General features: G+C 37.9%; 1 protein-coding gene across 1 annotated transcript; it reads right to left on the reverse strand.

Annotated features, from left to right (window-relative positions):
• Positions 1-5,044: 5,044 nt before the first annotated feature.
• Positions 5,045-14,245, reverse strand: SERPINF2 (serpin family F member 2). The gene is made up of 8 exons (XM_053457100.1): positions 14,122-14,245; positions 13,641-13,698; positions 9,962-10,400; positions 8,722-8,862; positions 8,079-8,282; positions 7,004-7,146; positions 6,175-6,379; positions 5,045-5,363 (listed from the first exon to the last, which is right to left on the reverse strand). The coding sequence occupies exons 2-8, from the start codon at positions 13,692-13,694 to the stop codon at positions 5,047-5,049; spliced, it is 1,503 nt and encodes a 500-aa protein (XP_053313075.1). The 5' UTR covers positions 13,695-13,698; positions 14,122-14,245; the 3' UTR covers positions 5,045-5,046.
• Positions 14,246-24,780: the final 10,535 nt, after the last annotated feature.

Genomic DNA, 24,780 nt, shown 5'->3' on the forward strand with positions numbered 1-24,780 from the left:
TCAAAATATAAATTTCAGGTTTACAAGTTAAGGGTATAATTTACTGTATTTTTCTACACAAATCAAAATAATCATTGTAAGCCATATTGCACAATTTTAGAAAATGCTCCCAGTGTACTCTCCACTAACAAGCAGGTTTTTGGAAGTAACAAAAGTAACAAAAAGAGGATGGTCAAACAGTGCTTTAATATTTAGAATAAAAAAAACAGTTGGGTAAAAATGATGTCAATCAGTTAGGGATGCCATCTGTCACGGTGTAACCTGGACAATTCAGGAATAAAGACTTTAGTCCCAAGTCCTGGACTTACTCTTATGTTCTGGAAACCACAGGCTGTTGGTGGTTTCCAGTTAAAGCCAGATGTGGGGCAGTGGAGTCACTTAGCATGTGTTGTAGGGGTACAGAGGTGTTTGGACTTTGTAACTGGGATTGCACCTTCGTACCTTTGTTCCTTTGACTCTTAACCTTGCTTTAACTTGCCTTACATTGAGTACAGTATCGACCAAACTCTATTGGTCGCTCTACAGACTTGTGCCGTAACTTGTTGCACCTCAAGGGGTTAAGGGGCCATGCGAGTGAGCCTATTGGTCGCTTGCATGGCCCTTTAACCTACGGATTTCCGCTCCCGTTATCAACCCAATTGGTTGATGCCAGAGGAGGTCCCTATAGGCGACCAATAGGCTCACTCGCACTGCCCTGTAACCCCTGACGGCGAACCTACGGATTTCCGCTTCCGTCAACTCCCGCGATGCCGCGAAGATAAGGTAGGCTAGATGGGGAAGGGAGCAGGGAGATTAGTAGACGAAGACGATCACGTGTTGTGTTCCATTCAGGTTTTCTACTAGATTGCTATTTCTAGGTCAAGATATCTTACTGTTAATCCAAATATCTAACCTAAAAACAAACAAACAAAAAAACACAAGCTATAGATTTGTTTGATAATTTAATTATGCAAAAGGGTGTTTAGGTTTTGCTTAAACCTATTTCCACTAACCTCCCACTGCACCCATACAGAATACTGAGATTAGTGCCCTATCTAATATATGGAAAATCTGGAAATCTTAGTTATTGTATGCAATCAATGCGTAATATCCATGATACATGATGCAAAGTGGGATTATTGCATGTGATATTCTACAGTAATCCTTTTTCATTTTATGGTGTTATTGCATATATTTACCTTTACACACAGCCCACAGCACAACTATAGGGGATCCATAAAATACAAACTCATTATAAAAAGTTCCAGTGCTTGGATACAAACTCATTATAAAAAGTTCCAGTGCTTGGATGCTATATTTTTTAGGTTATGAGACAAGAAAATTATGAATCTTCCCACATCTAACAACACATCTAAGTAACCAGAGAAGAAAAATAAACACGCAAACATAAAAAATAAACATTTGGATTGTCGATATTGCATCTAATGTAGCATATACTGACCACCAAGAGGACAGAGAGAATATATATATAACTGTCATCTGGGCTGGAAATGTCTGACTGAGAAATAATCGAGAAGATGACCTGTCAAATGCTTTTTGGCAGGGCTTTCGGAACAATCAAAGCACATTTGAATGAACATGCCGTTAATCAACGAAGGGCTTAGCGATGTACACTGCAAACCCGGTGCTGCAGGTTCTGTTGGGTCCAATAACCATCTTGTAATAGGTTGATAGATCTGCTTTATGGCCTCCATAAAAACAGCAAATTACATTTTCAGCTCCTTATAAATACAAATGACTGTTTAGATATCTGTGCAAATGTATCAATGGTCCATTTGTATTTTTTTGGTCGAGTGAGGAAATTATTATTACTGTTTTTGCTATCTTAGATGTTGTTTAGCACTCGTACCTCTAGGCAGGACTAAACCTGCAGAGACTATGCCAGAAAGCGAGGGTTTTTGCCTAGTTTCATTAAGTGCATCATAATGTTTACATTATGTTATATGATGTTTATTTCACAATGAACACAATTGTTGAGAGCGTAAATAAACCATTTGCATGTACTGCGCCATCAATAAGATTAGATTCAAAGTTTTACAAATTATCATGATAACATAAACAGTGGCATCTCCTTATGTCCCTATTCTAAAGTAATGGTCTCCACACTAAAATAGTAATATATTGAGTTTAATGTAATCTTTGGCCCTGGGGTTAGTGCTATTGTCAGTGAACCAGATGATTTGTAACCTTCCAGTAAAGTCACAGTTTACGCAAACATTGTCCGGAAAAGCTGGCACAGAAGTATGCCACAGAGATGAGAGCTGGCAGGGTTGTATGGATACTGAAATTCATTTGGAATCAGGTTCCCAGCTCAAGCACTAATGAAAACCCTGTGTCAACAAATAGAAAACAAATGCCGAAGATCAAACTTTCACTGTTCACGTACTACACATCAGCTGCATCTACTTTAGCAACAAAAAAACTAATATTGGTGCTAGAAACTGCAGGACTCTTCAGATGAAATATAAAAATAATTGAATGTGCATACAATAAAAGGCTTGTTCTGATTGTAGAGTATATAGAAGACCTAACGCGCTTCTTTATCAGAAGTCCATTGATACTTGCTACAAAGAACCTGAAGTTGAATATCTGTAGGTAGACACTAGGCTATTAGGTTGTTGCTTAGGGAGATTTGATGTCCATAATATGATTTCAATGTGAATTTTAAACATTTGCACAAATGAATACAAGATTTAAAATCAGATCTAGGAGGGGATGGCTTGTTTTCCTTGCTATTCCTGGTCTGCTGTAGATGGCACTTTTGTAATTAACTGATGAGCAGGCTGGTAACATTCAGTTGAGGAGGCTAGCCCTGCAAAGCGACCCAGTAATGAAGCAACCCAAAATATATGACAGATGATATAGTCATTATAAAGATACTGGGTGAATGGTATCGCAAGTAAAATACACAGAAAAGGTCATGACCCAAAATCTTTAGGATAGAGAGACCAAGGGGGCTCCTGCCCCCATTGCCAGCCTTATCCTTCCCCATGAACACTCCACAGTTTGCCACACTCAATAGAATGTTCACTGAAGAGGGAGTTTGCAGAAGAGTTGCAGTTTCATACTTACTTTACATTACGACGTGCCAAACCCAGTGAGCTTCTATTCCATGAATAGCTTGGCTTTCCCTGTATGAATGATATTTAAATCGGTGAGATTTCTCACCTCACTATGTATTTTGCAGGGCTGGCTCAGCCATTGCTCCAGAGAAATGTGCCAGAGATGGTCCGTAATGAGACAAAGCGAATTCAGGGAGCTGAAACCACAACTCTCTTACCACTTAAATAAACCCTAAATCTCCGGATAGGTATATAAAGAAATACAAGACCAGACTGAAGATATCAGCCCTGACACTTCAAGATATACTTGCGGTGGGCTGGTTGGGTCCGAATACCTACCGACAGCCCAGCCCTGCCACTGGAGTAGCAATAACCCAAGTGTGCAACTCCATCGGCCCACCGGATATTTTTCCGGCCTGCACAAATACCTCAATGCTAATTCAAAGTAAGCGCTGCCTTGCTGGAAGACAATCTGTGAATGTTTTATTGCAGAAATGAGCATTTCTTTCTCATGGCTTATAAAGTTATTTGATTAGGAACATTAATTTTTCCATCCAGCATTACCCCTATAGGTTTTTGGATGTTAATGACTGTTTATTGTGCATTTACTGTTTTCCATAATAAATTATGAACTAAGTAGTATATTTTACCGCTTCACTCCCTGGCAGCATTCTCTACATAAAATTTAATTTAGAGATTAATATTTTTCTTTCGGGTGCCATTATAAAGTCATTTTTATTTTATTAGTACATATTTTGAGAACAGCCCTTTTATTCTCTTGTTATGCTCAGATCTGCATACAGATCTTACAATTTATCGATTTTCAAAAACACATTCAATCTGATATTAATTAAATCTAATTTGAATTCCTAATGGGAGTGCAGAAAACATATACAAATACATAAATACAACAAGGGTGGTGATGATAGACAGACAAATACTGTCAGCGGTGGCCATCTTTTTCCTGATTCAGGTAACGCAAGACCTCTACAAAACAGGGTTTGCTTAAAAGGAGTGAGGCACTTTTGACAGTACATAATTCTCCTTTGGTTGCAGGGGATAAAATAGTCATGTTGCCCCTTTTTAGTTTGCCCATGCAATGCACACACACCTTCTAGTGTTCCATCTACATACCTCAAATGATTTGATGCTAGATGGTCCAATTTTGTTACTATTACAAAAGTTATTTATCGCGTTAATGAATCAAGGTAATGCTTTATAACAGAACTATACTAAGCATGGAAACACTGGAAGAATGTACCTACTGGGCAAGCATACTCCCATGTTGTTGACCAGTGGAATGTAATGTATAATTTGAGGAGCAGTTCATTGGCAGCTGGTGAACTACAGACCGAAAGGATTGACTGACATCTAGGAGGATGTTCCAAAATTGCGCCAATCAACCGATAAATACATTAATGTTTAATGTACATGTGTCTGTTGCAGTCAATGAAGTGTATAAATCCTGCTTCATAATATGTGGATGCCAACATAGCATCATAGAATACCGATTAGTGGCTGCAAATATATAAAATACATCTTGCATCAAGTATTTTATTAAAAGTCAAAAACAAATTCAACCAGCCCACAGGTCGATCATACATAAAATCATAAATATGAAATATCCCCAAAGGGCTTCCAGTTGGTATAGGGAAGGCTAAACAAAATATAAAACGCTGAACAAGAGAATGAAATAAAGCACTACCAGTTTGTCTACCTAAAACTGTCCTGTACCTTCAGAGATTATTTTTTAAACTTTCCAGGCAGAGACGGGCAATAGAATTGATGAACTGTAACATCTATCAAGCAGACAAACAGTGACAATGTAATATACGACACTCACTCCCACCATTTACAGAGTTAAAATAAATGGAACTAAATAAAAAAGTTGATTTCCAAAACTGTTACCCGTCCTAAAATTGATACAGTCTATGGAGATGATAATCCAACAAGAAATGCTCAGCCTCCCGTTTTTACATGAGCCCTACTTTGGTATGGAACCCTTTCCATTTTTGTCCTGGAAACGGAACTCTTTTTTCTTATAATATGAGCCAGGACTAGGGTTACGGACATAACCCAGAAACATAGGCAGACCCCTTGCGTCATCAAACAGGAAAAAAAGAAAAGGGCGGTTGATGCTATAAGAGGCAAGCGAACGCGATGTTATAACTGCTGTCACTGCTGCAGCTTCGGCACCTTCTTCATTCACCTCCAGACTGGATTGGTGTTGAACACTGGATACAAACAAGGACTCATCTGAGATCCCACTTAAATCTGGATGGTGAAACAATTCTCCAAGGCCTGCAATATAAATCGGGTAAATGAATTAAGTCACCATGAGCACTGATGTTGATCATTTGATCACGCAGGATCGTCCGGGAGGTGTCAGTGCTGACTTCCCCTGGAAGTTCACGAGAGGACAGGAGATCCTCTGCTAGGCTCTCCCTCTGCTGGCTGATCGTGCATATTGCAATCAATTCAGGGCTATAAAGCCTTGCTTGCTGATCACAGTGTAATCAGCACAGATCATGAGGAAAAATATATAATATATATATATATATAAAAAAATAAAATTGGAAGTCTAGTGATGTCACTATGGGAGGTCCCCATCGGGGTTATGAGCCATACTGCATTGTGAAATGAAAATTAAAAAATACTGTTTTGCACCTTAGCGCTACCACTATAAAACTACATTTAAAAAAAAAAAAAGAAAAAAAAAAAATTCTCTACCCCCAAACCCCTTAAGCCAATAGTATAAAAATATGTAATATAGTGTAATATGTAAAGCATGGATGTAGCCCTCTTGAACATAAAAAAAATATATACGTGGGGGTATGACTAAGGATATGCTGCTGAACATATATTGGGTCAAGACATTTTAAGTAAAGTTGCAAAAAGTTTTTTTTTTTATTCATTATCACTAAAAATATTATGTTTTATATAAGTCTGATTTTAAGAGAAGACTCTACTTCTGAACAAAATTATGTATAATTTGTGCAGGTTCATCAAATATGGAATCGTGGTTTCAAACATTGTAAAAATGACAAAAGAATATCTTGGGTTATGAAACCCTCCTGGACCGAAGGATTTTAATAAGGTCAGTTGTACTTACCAAGGGTACTCAAGGCATTGTTGAGCTCCAGTTTAAAGTCGAGCTGTAGTTTAGGCATTCTTAAGAAGGTCTGCTTCTCCTTCGGAAATCTGCTATAGAGCTCCGTCCGATTAAAGTTGTCGAGAATCTTGGAGAGATTCCACTGATAATGGAGTGGCATTACAACAACGAAACTCATGTTTCCTTTGAAAGATAGCTTTGCCACCTAAATAGGAAAAGACAGAAACAAATATAATTTAAAGCATTTTCCCAAATCCTGTATTCCGCTCAGTACACTAAATAAAGCCATATAATAGTGTTTAGAGCTTTAAATGTGTAATGTACTTTAATAGCCCGTCTTATGTGTAAAGTAAACTATGGGGGAAGCATTCTTAACTTCTTTTTCACAATTAGCATTATTATTCCTCCTTTGTTTTTAGTTTTAGAAATATTCTTTAATGTTGGTGACAAATTTCTTCCAGAATACATATTGTAAGCTTGTTTGCTTCTAGATCTTTTGAGCAGTCTTTCGTCATCAGGTCAGATTGTTATGTGATGGACTGCTTGTTATTTTCAGTTGTTTGTGTCATAGTAAATAGTACAATATCAACAGAAACACTTCCAATTCTAATTGCAATTAAACTTGGGAGAAATCAAGACCGCTAGGAAACCCACTGAATTTTTTTGAAAGTTTCAAGGAATACCCTAAGCTGATATTTGGCCTTTCGGAATATACTGTATATCTGAAGGTGAGATTTGGGGTCACTTAGAGGAAAAAAAACTTCAGCTAAAAACATTTGAAGATATGAAGAGATTATAAAATATATATATTGGATTGATTTATGTTTACCTGACTGTCTAGATTCTCATGTAGAAACCAACGGAGTGGATATTTTTGGGCAGTCATCATATCCACTGGTACAGTAAGATCATCACTGACATAAAACACATCCTGGACAGTCATGTTGGGGTCAAATTTATTCTTCCAAACACCTACGTATACAAAAGTAAGTGATTTATTTATTCTTGGTGTTATGATCAATTAAAGAGCAAGAGAACATATTTAGGGTTAAAGTATAGTTAATGAGACCTCCACTTTAATGATATAAATGAGCAGATGTTTAAATATTGTTTCCAGTATTGATCACAATCCTAAGGTGTAAATTTGCATGGCTTGCAATGGTTCACTGAGCCTAGCATAGGGAAGCTCAGTGCACCCATCTCTGCCAGTCCCTCTGCAGGTTTGGGGAATACCCCTGGCCCACTCATGGCTAGCACAACCTAAATGGATAAGCCCAACTGCACCCTGTCCAAGCTCCCAAATGGATAGGGAGAATTCCTGGCTAACATACTAGGGACGTTTCCAGGTATGATCACAGAACACAACAGGTGGTATGGGGCTATGTATAATCAAAAAATACAGAGGGCACTCAGAAATATATATATATATATATATAGATATATAGATAGCAGAGGCAAATATAAATAATGAGGTGCAAGGTACAACTAACTGTCTCCTTGCAAATCAAATAGGTACCAAATCTAGTAAATATTGAGCTGTACACCTAAAGAAAGAACACCAAATACGTATCTGGTACAATAACTTAATAAATCAATCTCAAGAAAAGCATGCACAGCTTACATACTGCAACAAAACACTAAGTAAAGAGGCACAGAAGGCAGGCACCGCTCCATATTCCCCAATGTTTATCGAGGGTTGGATCACTGCTCAAATGTTGGGGTACCTCGAGTGGCGATTACGTTTTTGCAGTATGTAAACTTTGTATCCTTTTTGTAAGATTTGAGCCTTTAGAATCCATAAAATGTTTATAAAGTGATTTATCATCTACTTTCTCCACAACCTACTGTGCTCTTTTTAAATAAAAACATTGTGGCCCATTTGAAATGTGTACAGTATGCTTTACCTTTAAAATGCATGGCATTAAGCAGCATTAGCACAACATCTGAAGGCATGTCTGAAAGAAATTTTGGGATCATTCCTTCTGTTACTTCACGGACCCATTTATTTATGGATTCCAGATTATCGTCCTTGTTCCTGGCTAAATTTAGGGTTTTTGATCCATACCATTCTTCAGACCTTTTCAGGAAACATTTCTTAATCCTAAAGCCTAAAAATAAATAAAATGCTCAGTTATGGGCATCACTGTGATGTACATTTGCAGGTTAGCAGCATAATAAGATGTCAGGGTTCTACAAGGTTCTGGGGGATGTAATGAAGAAAAAGAGGAAGGGGCTTAAGTGTGCTGTTCTGCTTAAGCTAACAATTCTAAAACTCAAAGCAGAACTAGAGACACCATCCCTAGTTCTGTAAAATAATTCTTTAATCATGTAGAAAATTTTTTTTCCAAGTAACGACAGAAATGCAAAAACTGATTCTCACCATACAACAATCTAATTAAATAGGCAGAGGGATTAGGTAAATGACAGATCTGCAAGGGTTTGTTTGCTTAACACACTATATAGCTCAATTATATTTTGTCTAAGTGGAACAGCAACTTTAGTTCAACAACTGGTCATAGTGTGGCCATTATTTCCTCTTCTACAGACCTTTCTTTAGGTATATGCGACTTGCCATTTTCATAGTCTTCTTCAACTCTTCTCTAACATTGTTCAGCGTGTTGTGAAGACATTTCAGAGACTGCACATGGAGTGTTTCCAGTAACTTCTTCTCAGTGTCCTTACCAGCTCCTAAAAATGCAGAGTATCAAATGTTAGTCAACATAGATGTGGTTGAGCCAGATGGACCATAATATAAGCTGGAGCCCCACTGGATCTTAGAAGGTCCAGAAGGATGTCACAGTACTAATTGTTGGGTACTGTGGAATTCACTCGTGGTTCAAACCAAGAATCTGTCTCACTCCTTCCCATCTCTGAATTCCACTTGGTCACCAGCCATAAATTAATCGTTACACCTTGCCAGGTGTTCCAGACCATACCAACAGAAGAACTGCATGCCTTACATAAAAAAAAAAAAAGCAAGGCATGGCATTATGACTGGCGAAGTCAAGAAGAAAATACATAAGGTTTACCCAATATGGAGATCCACTTGCAATGAAAAATAAATAAATGACTATACAAAGCTTCTCTAAAACCTCACATTTTATTCAACTAATAGCCTTCTTAAAAGTTTGTAGTTAACAGTAGTTTAAGGGTACAATCCCTAAGTTGTGTTGAACTCATTCACAGACCAGTTTTGATTATTTTTACTATAAGGGTTACTTTGCCAAAGACTTTAAAATTGAGAGAAACATACAGAAACAGAAGGGGTTAATCACTACAGCAGAAGTGATTTTTTCTATGCATTATAATGGGCCATCTTTTTTTCATACAATAGGGGCTAAGCTAACCCTATATAATGCATAGTTCAGTCAGTAAAACTGTATTCAAATTAATCTCACATTAACCTTGCAATATGAGGGTAGCTCAGGCCTTGTCATAGACTGGGGTTCACTATTCTTATTACATAGTCTACTCTCCTGCAAAGTCTCACTTTAGAAAATATGCCCTAGAATCTGGAGCTGAGCGCAGGTGACTTAAATTGAGATATTCTGGATAGCTGTCAGTGTATTTGCTGTTGGCAGGGGAATGGGTGAGGATTGACCCTGTACAGTTTAATCCTGGGAACATTTAGTCAGTCATTTTATCCTTACATTCAGACAAACATTGCTTCAGTGGTCCTATGTGCAAATAGTTTTGGTGCTACTACACAAAATTTTGTAATTAAACGGGAGGCTAATATTTGTCCATCACACCATACAAAAAAATAGCTCCCAAATATTGATCTTACCAAGTGAAAGTTGTAATAGTCCCAGGGCAACGCTGAAAGGAGATATGACCACATTTGGCTTCTTTAACTCTGGGTCTGCATGCTTTAATAAGTCAATACTGAAATCCATCATGGCTTCTGCAAACTTTTTTACTTCTTCTGGTTGGGCATTTTCATCACATTGGTCATCATGGTCCTTAGAGTCATCTTGGTCATCAACTTCACTTGATGTTTCTTTATTTGGTTCATTCTCTAAATGCTCTGATGGTTCAGTGGTGGTTGTCTCTTCGGTGGTGGTTGCTGTGGTGGGATACTCTGTGGTTACCCATGGATGAATATCTGACCAGCTGTCAGAAGTAGAATCTGCTACACCAGAGCTTGGAATTTCTGTATTACATGTTGTACAAACAGTTGTTGTTCTTGAAATTTCTGTGTCAAGTGCATCTCCTGAAGTTAATTCCTTATGATTCAAAGAGAAAAAAAAGTGTAGTTTTAGGGATTTTTGGAAAGAAAATTATCTTGCTTTCCGCTCTATTTCAAATCTTTAGTAAAAAAGGGATTACCACACTACTATGGATTACGGATTTATTAAAATAACAATCTGGCTATATAAGGTTAAATGTGAAGATGGTACATTGCAAATATAGTCATTAAATATGCATGAAAGTCAGAACTATTTCTACACATTCTTTTTGTAGAGCAAAATCAGCAATTCATAGAGAAGATTCCATTGGTGTTGGTCTGCCATAACGCCTAATGACAGCACTGATAGTTTTCTGTGCCTGGTCACTGATGTTCTATGGGCACAAAGGGCTGATGTATGCTGATGAACACACATGGATCTCAAAGCGAGTTGCAGGTTAAAATACTGATGATGTTGTTCAACTGCAGCCTTTGCTAGGTTTTTTTGCTAAAAGGAATTAAGCTGTGACCTGGCTGAAAATAAGCGATGCATAGTCCTTGTGTGGAGGGGAAAAAAAAAAAAAAAAAAAAAAAAAAAAAAAAAAAAAAAGGTAAAATGTCCAACTAACATGCAAGAACTACATTTGTTGAGCATAGCACTATTTCTCCACGATATAAAAGTACAAATCTATACAATCAAGAAGCTGAGCCCAGACATTTTGGGAATGCGTCCTGATGAAAGGACAAAGATTTAAGAAGTTGTAGAAGCCATAGAGCCAGAAAGACTACCTAGGATGAGATATTGTCCCATGTAGTCTCAGGACAACAAAGGTCTTATATTATCAATGCAGCGGCATCAAGTCTGATATGATAAACCTGTCTTAGATCACTTACAGCCCCCAAAAAATAAAAACACTATACAGGCATTACATGTCAACAAGCACCAGATCTGGCCATGAATCAGTAGGGTTGCTTCATGCAGAATGTGTCTCCATTTAACCTACCACCAAACCCTCAAGTTCTCGGTTGTCTAGTCATGTGCAGGGTTATCTAGACTATAGCATATTGCTTATAAAAATTGGTACCATCATCACAGTGATCATAAAATAGAAAATGTTTAGTGTTACAGGAACTGCCTAGGCTGAGCTGGCTACACACATGCACATATTGCTCTGTTGAGAAACATTGCATGGTATTCATCCATTTCGACATCACAGAAGTCCCAGAAAGTTTGAGATTCATGTGGCAACATCTGTGCGTGGAACAGAAAATACACTTTCACGTAAGCCAGGGGTATATTCCCACCCCTATACTATATTTTGTTTGAAGGAGGGAATATAAAAAAAAATTACAAGTGGCTACCATCTGCACCACATGCATAAAGGATCCTTTGATGCAACGAGATGGAAAATGTATGTTTTTTCTTTTATTATTTGTTTAGCCAAAGCATGCAAATGGTGGGGGTTGTTAGGGTAGCAGGAAATCCAGAAGTACCGTGTGGTCAAAAATATAAATAAAAACCCCCAAAAAAGTACAAAGACTGATAAATATAGAAGTGAAAAAACTATAGCATGGCGTCATTGAATGGTAACGTGGTGGGATACGCCACATGCGTTATTTGTGTGGATCTATAGACAGTCTGCATTGTCGTGGAGAGGAAAGGGAACCCAAGCTCGTTTTAGCCAGGGCCAGCTCTAAATTTTTAGAGGCCATAAGAAAAAGATTTAACTTGGCTTCATCTTTATGACAATTTATTAAAATACTTATTCAGCATGAACTAATGAACACAGAATTCATACGCAAGTTTCAAAATAAAACACTTTAAGAGGTATGTGGGATACATTTGCATAGGTGGTCATAGGTTCTCCTTGCTCTTTAAAGGGGCCAGTTAGATCACTAGAGAGGCTCTAAGCAGTTGCTTAATCTGCTTAAGTGGTAGCACAGCCTATGGTCTTTGTTTAATCTATTTTGTTCGTTTGTATTTAGAATGTTGCAAGGGCTTCCGCAGTCTATTAAGCAATCAATATACAAAGGTCCGAAAAGCACACATAGTGCCTCCCATAAAACACTGTTCTGCCATTAGAGGGCGCAAGTGGCAGATCTGCCCTGATAGCCACCTTAACCCCTCACAAAACATGTTTTTCTGCCTGGCTAAGGAGGGAATACACATAGTTTTCCACTAAAATGTGATTTTAAGATTGTAAGCTCTTTGAATAACCTTTTGTTTCCCTACACCCAAATTGTTGTTATGCACGGTTATCTCCCGTTTACCCAGCAGGAATATGATTGCACAATACAATACAATACTAACAATACTACTATTATAATCATCATCAATAATGTTCTAGATAAGGTTTACATATTACTTTTACTCCATCTATAGACTGTTCTAGCTATGCTTTGGGGTTGTCGGTCTCAAGTAGCGGAGTCAAATTTCACCCAGCTTCCCCAATCACCATCTTGTAGTACAATCAATAAAAGCATTAACACGATGGTTTGATTATACATTTATAGAATGACATTGTACAATTCCAGAATTATCTCTCGCAAATGATTAAAACCCACTTGTCCACGTGGGACATGTTTAGCATGTTGATAATTTTCTGTTTCAACTAAGACCGCCAGATGCAGTTCAACTGCTAAGACTCCACAACTAATTCTAATAAGTTACCAATACCAAGAAGAAGATCCAGTTATCAAAAAGTGAGGCCTCATGCATGGATGCAAGAATATTCTGTCCTGATGTGCTACAGTCCCTCTAAAGGGACATGATATGCAGGACTTAAGTGCATATGCAATATCCAGAACAAAATCTAATCACATTTGTGATATTTCTGTCTGCCTTACTAAGAACATCTACATTTTGACAAACATTTACTTTTCTGAGAGGGTGTTGGATAGGTGGAACAGCCTTCCAGCAGAAGTGGTAGAGGATAATACAATGAAGGATATATAGCTAGGCACATGACTATCACACTATACTAAATCTACAATAAGACCAAGGACTTAAAGTTTGAGTCTTTAGAGCAGAAAAAAAACGGTCAAATTAGATGGGCCGAAAGATTCTTATCTGTAATAAATTCTGTGTCTAAACATTTGTTACATATTTTAAACCTGGTCATGTGAAAATTCACTACATAGTTGTTTATACAGAACTATCACCTATCAAAGTAATACATTTGATGACAAACCTGCGATCATATGCACCCATATGTATGCCGATCAGGCATAAAATCTAATTCTGTTTTTTTGTTTTCTTCCCAAAATGCAAATAGATTTGTGAAAACAGGAAACTTACAGCTGAAGAGAATATCCCAGGTATTATCAGAAGAAAGATCAACGTCTTTTCCATGATCCTGGAAGAGAAGAGGATTGCTTGAAACACAGTACAAAGTAACTTTGTTCGGTAACTGCGAACCAGGCAGAGAGAGTCATTTGGCTTGCACAATCTATCATGGATTAACATTAAGAAACCGCTCCCTATGCCAAGTAAAATACAGTAACCATGCCACCAAATGGAACCTAATCAATCGTCACATTGAAATGCAACATCCAAGCAAACATTGAATTGCACATGGGCGTTAGAGTTCTTTTAATAAACACAGGTTTAAAACCCAATTACGTTTAAGTGCTTTTGCTGATGAAATGGCAAAACTAGGGAGAAAAAAACAGAAGGAAAAAAAAAAAAACTCATTGCCAATATGATAAGCAATTAGGCATCATGCCATTCAATTTCATTGGAACTGCCCCAGAATTAATAGAGGCAATCCATTACTTACCTGTTAGTAAGATGCTCTGGCCTGCCTGTTGGGACATCTAACCAGAAAGGGGCAAATTCCAGTCACTCTATGTTGCCTCCCAATTATGAGGACACCCTCTCTGAAACTTCCTGTTTGTTTCACAGTTTGACTTCTTTTAACAAATATTGACCTGAAAAATCCATTTGAACGCTGAGAAACGAGTACACTTTGGCCCCATGTACACAACGATGGGACTGATTGCTTCTGAAGAGGAATGAAACCTGCCTATTGTGTTCCGGAATACACAACTGCACAAGTGGATCTAAACATGTTTTATTTCAGCAACTAATCTAGAGTTTAATTATCTATGGCTAAAAAGCATTAGGCTGCCAGAATTCAGCCAGGAATTTCCATATACCTTTGTTATTTGGAATTGAAAAAAAACCACACCTTTGGGCCATGTATTAGATTGCTTTTGGATGATATAATAGGATAAACCTGTGTTAGATAAGCTTCTCCCCCATCCGCTGATGGGCTCCAATACTAGGTTTTTAAATTTTAGAACCCTTTGTGGTCATGTTTTACTACACAATGTTTCCACCCGTTCAGAAACGTTAAATATTTCGTTATACATGTAGGATTTATTTCTAAGAAAGGGCCCAGAAGTAGCAATCTCTTGGGCGTGTTCTTCCCTGGGTGAGTGGAATATGGCCTCCCCTTGCCTTTCCTTATATAAGGATTTTAAATCAAGATATTGCTGTTTAAAAGTGAGGTGAATGGCATGTTTGGCCCGGGGAGTAATGCCCCCCAGCCTTGGTTGCTGGTCAGAAGAGCTGGTCCTTATAAACGATAATAAGGACTCTTAGTAGCTATTTTTTTATGTTACATTGCATTAAAAAGGTATTCTTACATAATTATATATCACATCATATCATATGGCTCATGTGTCTACAATTCACGTCATCCATTTGCTTTCACAACACTGAGTCTTTATATCATAGTGTCAAGAACGATACAACAAAAGGAGATAGAAGCCTCCATCAAAGATAGGCTGCCGTTATTAGTTATGCATGGGCATAATCTCAGACTTGTAAATTGTCTAATCTGTTATTTGGATATAGGAAACAAGTGATTCTGATAGGTTTCCGTGTATCCCCTTATCCTACAGGCAGTCGTGTGCTTTGGTGGGGGGCCCGGTGCCACGCATCAGGGGGGCACCACAGGTACACAGAAGTCCCAAGTCTCCCAGAAATTCCCTCTCTATCTCTCAGCATCTCCCACCATTCTCCGCCAACCACTTGTGGCAGGCACCCTGAAGCAGGCATGAGCCATAGCACTGGAATCATGCAGGATGGGAGTATGGAAGCTAAGCAGATTATCAACAGAAACATAGCAAGCAGGGAGGGCAGAGCAAGGAACATAACCAGACAAGATATACATAATACAGGGCACAAAAAGGAACAAGACAAGGAATACTCAAGATCCAACATGAACAGGACACCCTCTACCGAGGATACAGGACAAGACCGCAAAGCACAGAGCTGCCTGGATTAACCAGGCTACACAAGACAAGAATACACAGAAACCACAGGACTAGCCTAGGACCACAAGATATGTCATCACATCTTATGGCCATAGCATGCTTAGCCCACTACTACGCCAAAGCACTCCAATATACGGTGTGGGTCCTAAGACTAAACCTTGTCTACAGCGGTACCGTACGCCAAACCAAGAGACATACCTGTAGACTGCAGACTGAGACAAACATAACAGGTGGGGCACACCTTATAAAGGAAACAGAGCTGAAGCAAAGAGCAGAACTGGAAGCAAGGAATGGAAGATCAGAACAGAGCATAAGGAAATCCAGGAATGGATTGTAGCAAATCAGAGAAACTGAAGCAAGACCGAGATATGCAGCTCCGCAGCCTGGGTAGAGCGTGCCAGTATGTTAATGTGTGTATGTATGTATGTATGTATGTATGTATGTAAATATGTGCATGTTAGTATGCTTGAATGTTACTGTCTGACAGTCAACACAATGAGAAATCTAACATCTGGGAATCAAAAGCAACCTCCCAACAGTCCTGTTTTTTTTGCAAGAGAGCATTGGAGCATAAGGAGATTGGATTTGGACGCTGAAATGTTAGGGATATTGTAACGGATCTCGGTACCCTGAATGGGTATACCAGCTAAAGTCAGCTTCCTCCGCTACAAGAAACATCAGCCAAGGCTAGATGTTTGAGGGTAAAATCACGAACTCTGTTTTAATGGGAAACACACAGGTATTTAAAATAGTAACAGCAAAACACACACAGTTCTCCATCAGGTCCTCCTTTGCACACTGCAAAGTATTTGCACTGGGCCCACCTCAGCCCCGTAGGGGGTCGCTATTGTAGTATGTGGGGAGGATGGTAAACATGGCTTCTGGATGAAACTGGTTGGATATCAGATCTTGGTGCAAATACTCTCCATGGTGAGTAACACACCACACATAAAACCCCCTCTAAAATGCAGGTACCCCAACTTTGCAACAGACATGCAATAGAGACATTATTGGCAATATATACTTTAAGTTTACTGTGAATCTAAAGTTAAATGTTATTCAAGACTGATAAAGACTATTTGGCCTTTATTTCAAAAGGCCAAATATTTATTTATTTATATAAAGTGTGCATGCTTACAGTCTTTTTGATGACTGTTTAGGGAGTAAAATACAAAATATTGTTTTTCAAAACATCTTAGTCACAAAAAAACTACTTAATGGATCCATTTGTCTGCCTCATAGTCTAATTGTTTTAACCTTATTAGTATCTCCCTTTCTCTTGAGCAGTGGTGGCCTCCAGTGTGGTTACAGTTATGTTCTGGTGGCCACAGTAGCACATTACAGTGTGGTAAATAACCATTTACTATTATTATTATACTAGGGGTATATAGCCTATCCAACTGTCATGAATCGCATGCTCACCTGCTCTCAGGCTTCCACGGCGGGCAGACGCATCGCCTCTTTTCCTGAAGCAAGCGGGGTCTCTATAGCAACGCGCCCCCACTGCTGCTGATGGAGGCCAGTGGAGAGGAGGACGTGCCCACAGGTTACCACGGAGACGTCATTTTGGAGCCAAATTAAAATAAATAAAGGCCCTGCACTCCCAGAAACCTTTGCTCAGGTATCAGTTGAAGTTTCTTCCTATATCCAAGCTTTCCTCTATTTGACCCTTCGTGTACCATGCCTTGTTTTGTGACTTTGGCCAGTGTTACTTGCAGCCTGCCCTTTGCCTCGTGACCCGACCTTGCTCTTGGATTCTCCCTTTGTACCTCGTCTGGATTTTTCGTGTAGTTTGTCTCCTGCCAATGGGACCTATTCGCTCGCCAGCTCACGTTGAGTTTCATCTGCTCACGTATTACACCAACATACTAAGGGTTGTAAGGGAGGCTGGTAGAGGACATACTGATTACTAACACGTAGGCTTGTGCTGAGTAAAGGTTTGGACTCCCTAAATTCATTGCATTTTCCATTGGATTTGGCAATACTTTGGAACGTCCCTGGATCATCCCCTTTTCGGTGGATGTGGCAATGATTAGGGAGCAGAGCTAGCCAAGTGTGGGACAGGACTAGCCCAGTTAAACTTCTAAAGGTAGCAAGTGGACAGAGAATAGTCAGGAGTGGGTTATAACTTGTGAAATTAAGATCAGGAGTGGGTTATAACTTGTGAAATTAAGATCAGGAGTGGGTGTAACTAAATGCCACTCCACAGCCTGCATATGGAAAATAGTAATCCAGTGCCCTGGGAAATCAGTGATTTACCCGGAGATTCTGTGATACCCGGCAAGTTATCAGATATGCATACAGTACAATGTGATAAGCAGATATGTCAAAGTGCTACATCAGATTATAATTTAAACATTCAGGGATCCACATAGGATTTAAATCATGTACCCTCCTCTTTATAATAGAACGTGGTATTAAACAATTTATCGGTAATGTACGTTTTTGTGATTGTGGGGACTGAGTTGCTGCACATATTTGTATATATATTTGTTGAATGATCCCACTCACGTGGTCACATTGATATGCACAAACATTTACACACAATAGTCACACACATTCTCGTATTCACTTTTATAAAAACTGTCTTCCCAAAGGATGGCTGGCAAGGGGAGGGAGTCATCTTCCAAGATTCTATTCATTATGAAGAACAAACACTGGCAGGTTTCTCCAGCAAGAAGGGTTGAACTGGTCCTGTATACTACATAATCCAACAGATAAGAAGGCTTTGGAGATATCTCATAGGTTTAACATGGATCATACAGGGCCAGTTACTCTCTTTCTGCAACAGGGGCTCATCTTCAAAACTGAACAGTGAAGTCTAAGACGTGGAACACAACTCTCCTACAAACCCAAGTCTCCCTTTAGTGAGTAAACCCCAAAGCCACTTAAAAACTGTCAGTAAATCCTGCCTTCAGTGGGTCCTCCTGTTCTTGTTTGCCTATTGGAAATGGTGCAAGGTACGAGCCCACGTACCAGAGAGCTAGTGTTTAAATCTTTATGTCACTTTCTTTTGTCAGAGAACTGAGTGAGGCTTCAATCAGGGGGTTGGTGGTGGTCTATGCAGTCTGCTGTTCTTTCTGATTTTTAAATATGATTAAATAATTGCACCTAATCAGTTAGCTATTCATCCAGACACAAAAACAAGGAGGAACACGTGGAATGTCATCAGAATAACATGACTTTCAAAACTAACGTACCTAATCATTTTCCTATATTATTTGCTTCAGTTGAAAATTTGCTAAGAACTTTAAGGAAAGGAAGTTAATTTATAGCTTAGGCATGTAGGCGCTGGCTTACAATGTAATGAGATAAATTGCATTGTTCAGTTCCTATACATTGAGTGTTTTTTCAACATGCATAACAGGTAGGTTTTTTTCCCTCCAATCTGCCCATTTTATTGTATTTGAAATTATAGAGCACTCATTTATAAATATATTTTAAATGTCTACATGCATTGATTCATGGTAAGAACTTCATACAATGTTACTCGAACAGAACTCCATAGGGTAATAAGAGATGTCTCCGACCAGTCTATAAAGCAGTGGCCTCTTGGAGAGCCTGATCACCGAATAGCACAATCTAAGCCATGTATCGTGTGTCTTAGCCCTAGACAATTGAGGTCAAGAAAAGCCTCCGACTACATATGGAACTGTAAAAATTGTGTCAGCCTACCTAGAAACTGCCGTTTTTTCTTTTTATCCAAATCGTTTTGTCTTTTCATAATTCATTCTAGCCATATGCGGCTGGCAAGAGGTGGTTGAGCTTTCTTCCCATCCTCTTTATTTTGTAATCCATTTCAGTATTTCTTCATATTTAATTAACCTGTTTCACTTACAGTAATTGCACTCTCTAGGAAGTTTAGCAAATAATGCTCTGCAGATTTTTCATTTTATTACAGTATTTTTCGCTAAAGGTTTAATCATGAAAACCAACAGGGAAACCACACTGTGTTACAGGACACCATTGGTCCTTGTGGCAAATGTTCCTGGAATTACATTTATTTATATAGCGCCAGCAGATTACATAGCGCTGTTACATAAAGTAAAATAAATTAAAATCACAAACAATAGCATACTGGTACAAAAGGAGAAGAGGGTCCTGCGCTTCTGAGCTTACAATCTAGTCGGTGGTTGAGAGGAGGTGAAACAGTAGGAGAAGACCTTTAAATTTGTCCTTTAAATTTTGTCCCTCTCTAATCCATTTCATTTGCTCTCACCTGTTTTATTTTTTTATTCTTTAACTAAGGCCACTTTGGCCTTCTGGGCCAAACATGCCAGCCAACTGTCCCTCAAACTGTCTACAAACTAAATCAGTCCATCCACCTTTCGTTCTCTATCGCTCTTCTCTAGGAAGAAAATAGTTCAGGGTAGTTTGCTAGGTATTCTACAGTCCTAAAAGTCACATTTATTTTTAAACATTTTCCAATATTAATATTTCCATTAGAGACCTCTAGTGGAGTTATTTTTTGGCGGTATAGCTGTGTAGTAAGCAGGATACCTAGTGTTGTGTTCTTAACTAGCGTTAGGTGATGCAGTTTGTTAGAAAGCTTACTGGGTTTTCAATGACGGCCCTTGCATCCTTGTTCCCTCAGTCTGCCCATGCTGCCATTTCTTCAGTCTTCACAGCACCCCCGTGTCACCTCTTCTAGCTGGACCACATACCAAACAGGGTGACATCCTCTGAAGATATTAAAGGCACTTTTTGTATGGGGTGCCGGACAGCCCCTGCATGATGTCACAAATTGCCAAAATATAAGGCCTTTTCTCCAATACATGGCCTCCGTATATATGCGCTTGGCACTCTAGTTTGCCCGCATTGACAATGCAATGTTCTGAGCCCCATGAGACCTCCAGGTCTTAGAGTAAGAGGATGGAGAGCGCCAGAGGATACTGGGTAGGTAGGTATTTATGTTAAAGCTCCAGGTAAGTTAAAGAGCTCATTAAGTCATAAAATATTACAGCACAGGCCTTATTAAAGCACTTTCCTTAGCCATGCCTCCAGCTACATCCCAAGAAATGTCACATTTGGCCACTTAAATTGCTAGGCGGTATGATATACAGATGTAACCTGAAAAAAGTCTCTTTTGGTAAATAAACTTAATAGCTCTTTTTCAATTACCGGGTTCTTAAATATAAATTTAAATCTGAGCAATTTAATGTAATGTGTTAGAACGGGAGGCTGTAATTATGCATACAAAGGAGCTATTTGCAAGAATATACCAGAGATAGTCCATTAGATGACATTGTAATTGAAGTTTATATGAAATCTTTTGTAAGATGGTGACATATTTCTGTGGCATTGACAGTCTTTCTATGAAATTATAGTTATTTGCATTTTTGTTTTCATGGTGGGAAACTGTTTTATATAAACCTTTGAAATGTGAAATGATACTTGAAATCTGAAATCACTGCAATCAGTTCCTAAAGGCTCTTCAAAGGAGGGGGGATGTTAGATGGCGTTAACGGTAGATAGAAGGGTTGAGAAGACAACTCTTGTTGGGGTTGGTACTTGATACTATCACATCTTCACAATTCACCTAAAAACCCAAGTATGGTAAATATCTCGAATGTTCTCAAAATAAAAGCCAACCCTGCAAATACCTGAATACAAGCTGAACAAATACTTCTAAGTGGAACTGGGGGGTCTTCTCACAAGATGTAGAATATTTAGACTTGAGCCAAACCATGCATTCTAAACCTCAGGTCTGGAGAGTAAATTGACAAAACTCTACACTAAATGTCATAAGAAATTTCCTTATTTTTGGGAAAAAAAATTTGTCCATTAAAACAACCTGAAATGGATCAGACATACAGTGTAGACGACGTTAATGTTGTTAATGACTATTGTAGCTGGAAAGGGCTAATTTTGAGTGGAATATCTTCGTAGGCGTACAGAGGACCCTTTATCAGCAATCATCACTCCTGTGTTCCAATGACACGTTGTGTTCATCAGAAAAACCCCTTTTCAATTATGTTAGCACAGCTGGAAATGTCCTTGGTTTCCATTAAAATGGCTAATTGACCCCAAACTTCTGAATGTTAGTGTAAATATAGAAAACACATTTATGATTATAATAATATCATGTGATAATCAGTTTACTTATTATTGCAATTCAGCATTTCGATTTTTATTTTAACTTGTGCATATAATGTATATAATTCTGTTCCTTTGATGCATACCTATAATATGGATAAGAGGATGTGTTTGGCATCAATATCACACAGATAACTTAATATGTCAGTTCCCTCATTTTTATTCTTAATGCATACTGGACCACATTTTTCATGGATTCCAATGCGTTTCACAGCATGCTTACCTCTATACGCGTTCTTTAATCATTTGAAGTTAAAGATTAGATTCTTTCCGATTCCTTTTTTTTTCCCCTCTTTATGATGCTTTTTGCAAGTGTTGTTTAAACTAGGATCTTAAAAATCAGAAACGTTTCTATAATCTGAGAAGAGCACAGGCAAAAAATCGGCACTATATGTTCGATAAAGTACTGCTCGATAATGATTTTGTACAATCAAATGCATTGTTTATTACTCAGTCACAAAGGAGAACATAATAGATGATAAAAAAAAGTATTTAATCTTTGAACTTTATAAATATATTATGTATTCGATCATCACATGCAATTTGGATATTTTCACCCTTATCCTTAGGCCTACCTACCCCTCCTGCATTCAAGAGGTGAAATGCAATCCGACACTTGATTCTTGGCACACAAATGGCAACTAATTACATAAATCAATGCAATTATTAACGAAGAAAACTGCATAATCCTAATTGGCTTTCAGAAAAAGAATATCTCAAACGAACCTTGATTTCGAGACAAATAAGCAAAAACGTACACAACATATTCTTGGGATTTCAATAGATAAAAATATAAGTTTGTAGATAACAAAAAGCTTCTATGTTACAGCAAATTACATATTCTAGGAGGCAGCAGAATCGGAGAGCATGTCGAAAAAGTGGGTTTACGGCCTTCTTTATGTTAACGTAAGCAAAACAAAGACATAAAAATATATTCTTATCCATTGAACATTTCAACATGGGTGAAAGCCTTATGTGCAACCATAGTATAACATAAGCTTTTGATAGAACCCTAGGCAGCACTAGCATCTCGAGTCTAAGTTCCGTTTAAGAAGGAAGAACCTGCGAATAACACTTTCAGATATTATGAAAATACAAAACGTGAACGGACATAGCTTTGTACAGGCGGCCATTTGCTCTATCATAAATAATGACGTACAGCATTTCCTGACCTGATCATATTGGTTCATTTGAATTATTATTCAAGTAGCGTATATATGTTATATTTTTTTTTGTTTTGTTTCTTTTATGTTTTAACTCACCAAGAAATTAAACTTGTTATGATATTTGTAAAGTTTATATATTTGCGGCATTACTTTTGGATAACGCAAAGTTGTTCTACATAAAGCACGTCTAAAATCGATTAAATCCTCCATTGACTTGATGTTTCAAATAGCTTTCAGAAGATAATCATTCACGCTTTCACTTGAATAACCTACGCAAATGTTTTTAATAGTTTAAACAACCAGCATTGTTTATATCTGCTGGATGTGTATTTACTATAGGAAACATTCCAATAAAGACACAGAATGATGTTATTTAAAATTAAAGTACACCTTGCAACCACAGTCACTTTAATAATATCTATGTTAAATGTCATCCTAGAATAATGCTTTGAAAGTTGACTTTACAACTTGCTGGTATTTATAAGTCTTTCCACACACAAATTAACAATTAAAATGGTATCAGAAGGGGTACTTCAATGCCCACTTTGTTTTAGGTAATTAAAGGCTGTTGGGAAAGAGTTGAATTAAGGGTTCTTATAGCACTGAAAGTTAATATTGTGAAGCTTGACTGAATGGTTACTCGTGGCCCTTAGATCTAATAAAGGTTAAGTAACACTGCTCTCTCTATTACACAGCATTCACACATACGTCATGGTAGTGCCCCTTCAGAGTTTCACAACAGACTTGTTTGTACTTTGAGAAAGGTCTGTATATTGTGCTAGCCCATCAGCTAGCAATCATATTAACCCCTTAATGACAAAGCCCGTACATGTACGGGCTCAAAATGCATTGTTTTCAATGGGTTTAGGGACTGCCCATTGTCCTTAATGGGTTAATAAAAAGGTATTGCAGTGTGTATGATATCGAAAGACAGGTTTATTTTCTTATTGTATTCCTGTAACAGATCAACTATTATCTTACAATACAAATACAATAGATAAGTCTGGGTAATTCCTCGGTCTGGTCCCATGTTGCTTTCCTGGTCCTGAAGTGAGTCATGAGGAGGTGCGCTGTATTGGGGAGGGGGTGCGCTGTATTGGGGAGGGGGTGTGCTGTATTGGGGAGGGGGTGCCCCAGGTATATTAATGCAAGGAATCCAATACATTTACTAACAATTTGGCTGATTATAATTCAATGTAAATCATAAAAATACACCAAAAAGGAGATTTATAAGGTTAATTATATAGAGCATTTCACTCATGCATTCATTAAAACTAACATCCTTATAATTAACGAGTTATAGAAAATACTCAAACTATTTTCTTTTTTTTTAATGTAAACTAAACCTCTAGGATTGAGATTACGTAATTCAATTAAGAAGATACTTAAATATGTTGCTTGTCTGGAATTTGGATTAATGTGCTTTGAGGTTAATGCACCAAACAATTTTTCCATATCTAATATAGGACAAATCACAAACTCGTAAAAAAAAATAAAAAAAAAAAATTATGTACACTCCACTCTTTATAAAAAGGTTCAAGGGTATCCAAGTTGCCTAAAATAAAAATATTGAGTGCATGAATAAAAGTTGGGCATCACTTCTCTAGCTATTATGTATGCCAAACTATAATGAAAATATGTATTAGAATTGCTCCAGTGTGTTTGTACATCATGTATTCAGTTCTACAATAGATTAATACTTTTCCCATATCTAAGACAAAATTGTATAATTTGTACATTCGATATTTGGCATATTTTATTTTATGTTGTATTTAATTGGACCTACAGCAACACCTTCCATGATTCCTTCTCAGTAATTTCTAGAAATTAAAACCTGTTAACAGTTAGGTGCACCTTATCTAGATGCCAGAGAACAGTCAAGATGGTTGGATT

Source organism: Spea bombifrons, chromosome 2 (genome assembly GCF_027358695.1).
Source record: "Spea bombifrons isolate aSpeBom1 chromosome 2, aSpeBom1.2.pri, whole genome shotgun sequence".
Taxonomy (NCBI): domain Eukaryota; kingdom Metazoa; phylum Chordata; class Amphibia; order Anura; family Pelobatidae; genus Spea; species Spea bombifrons.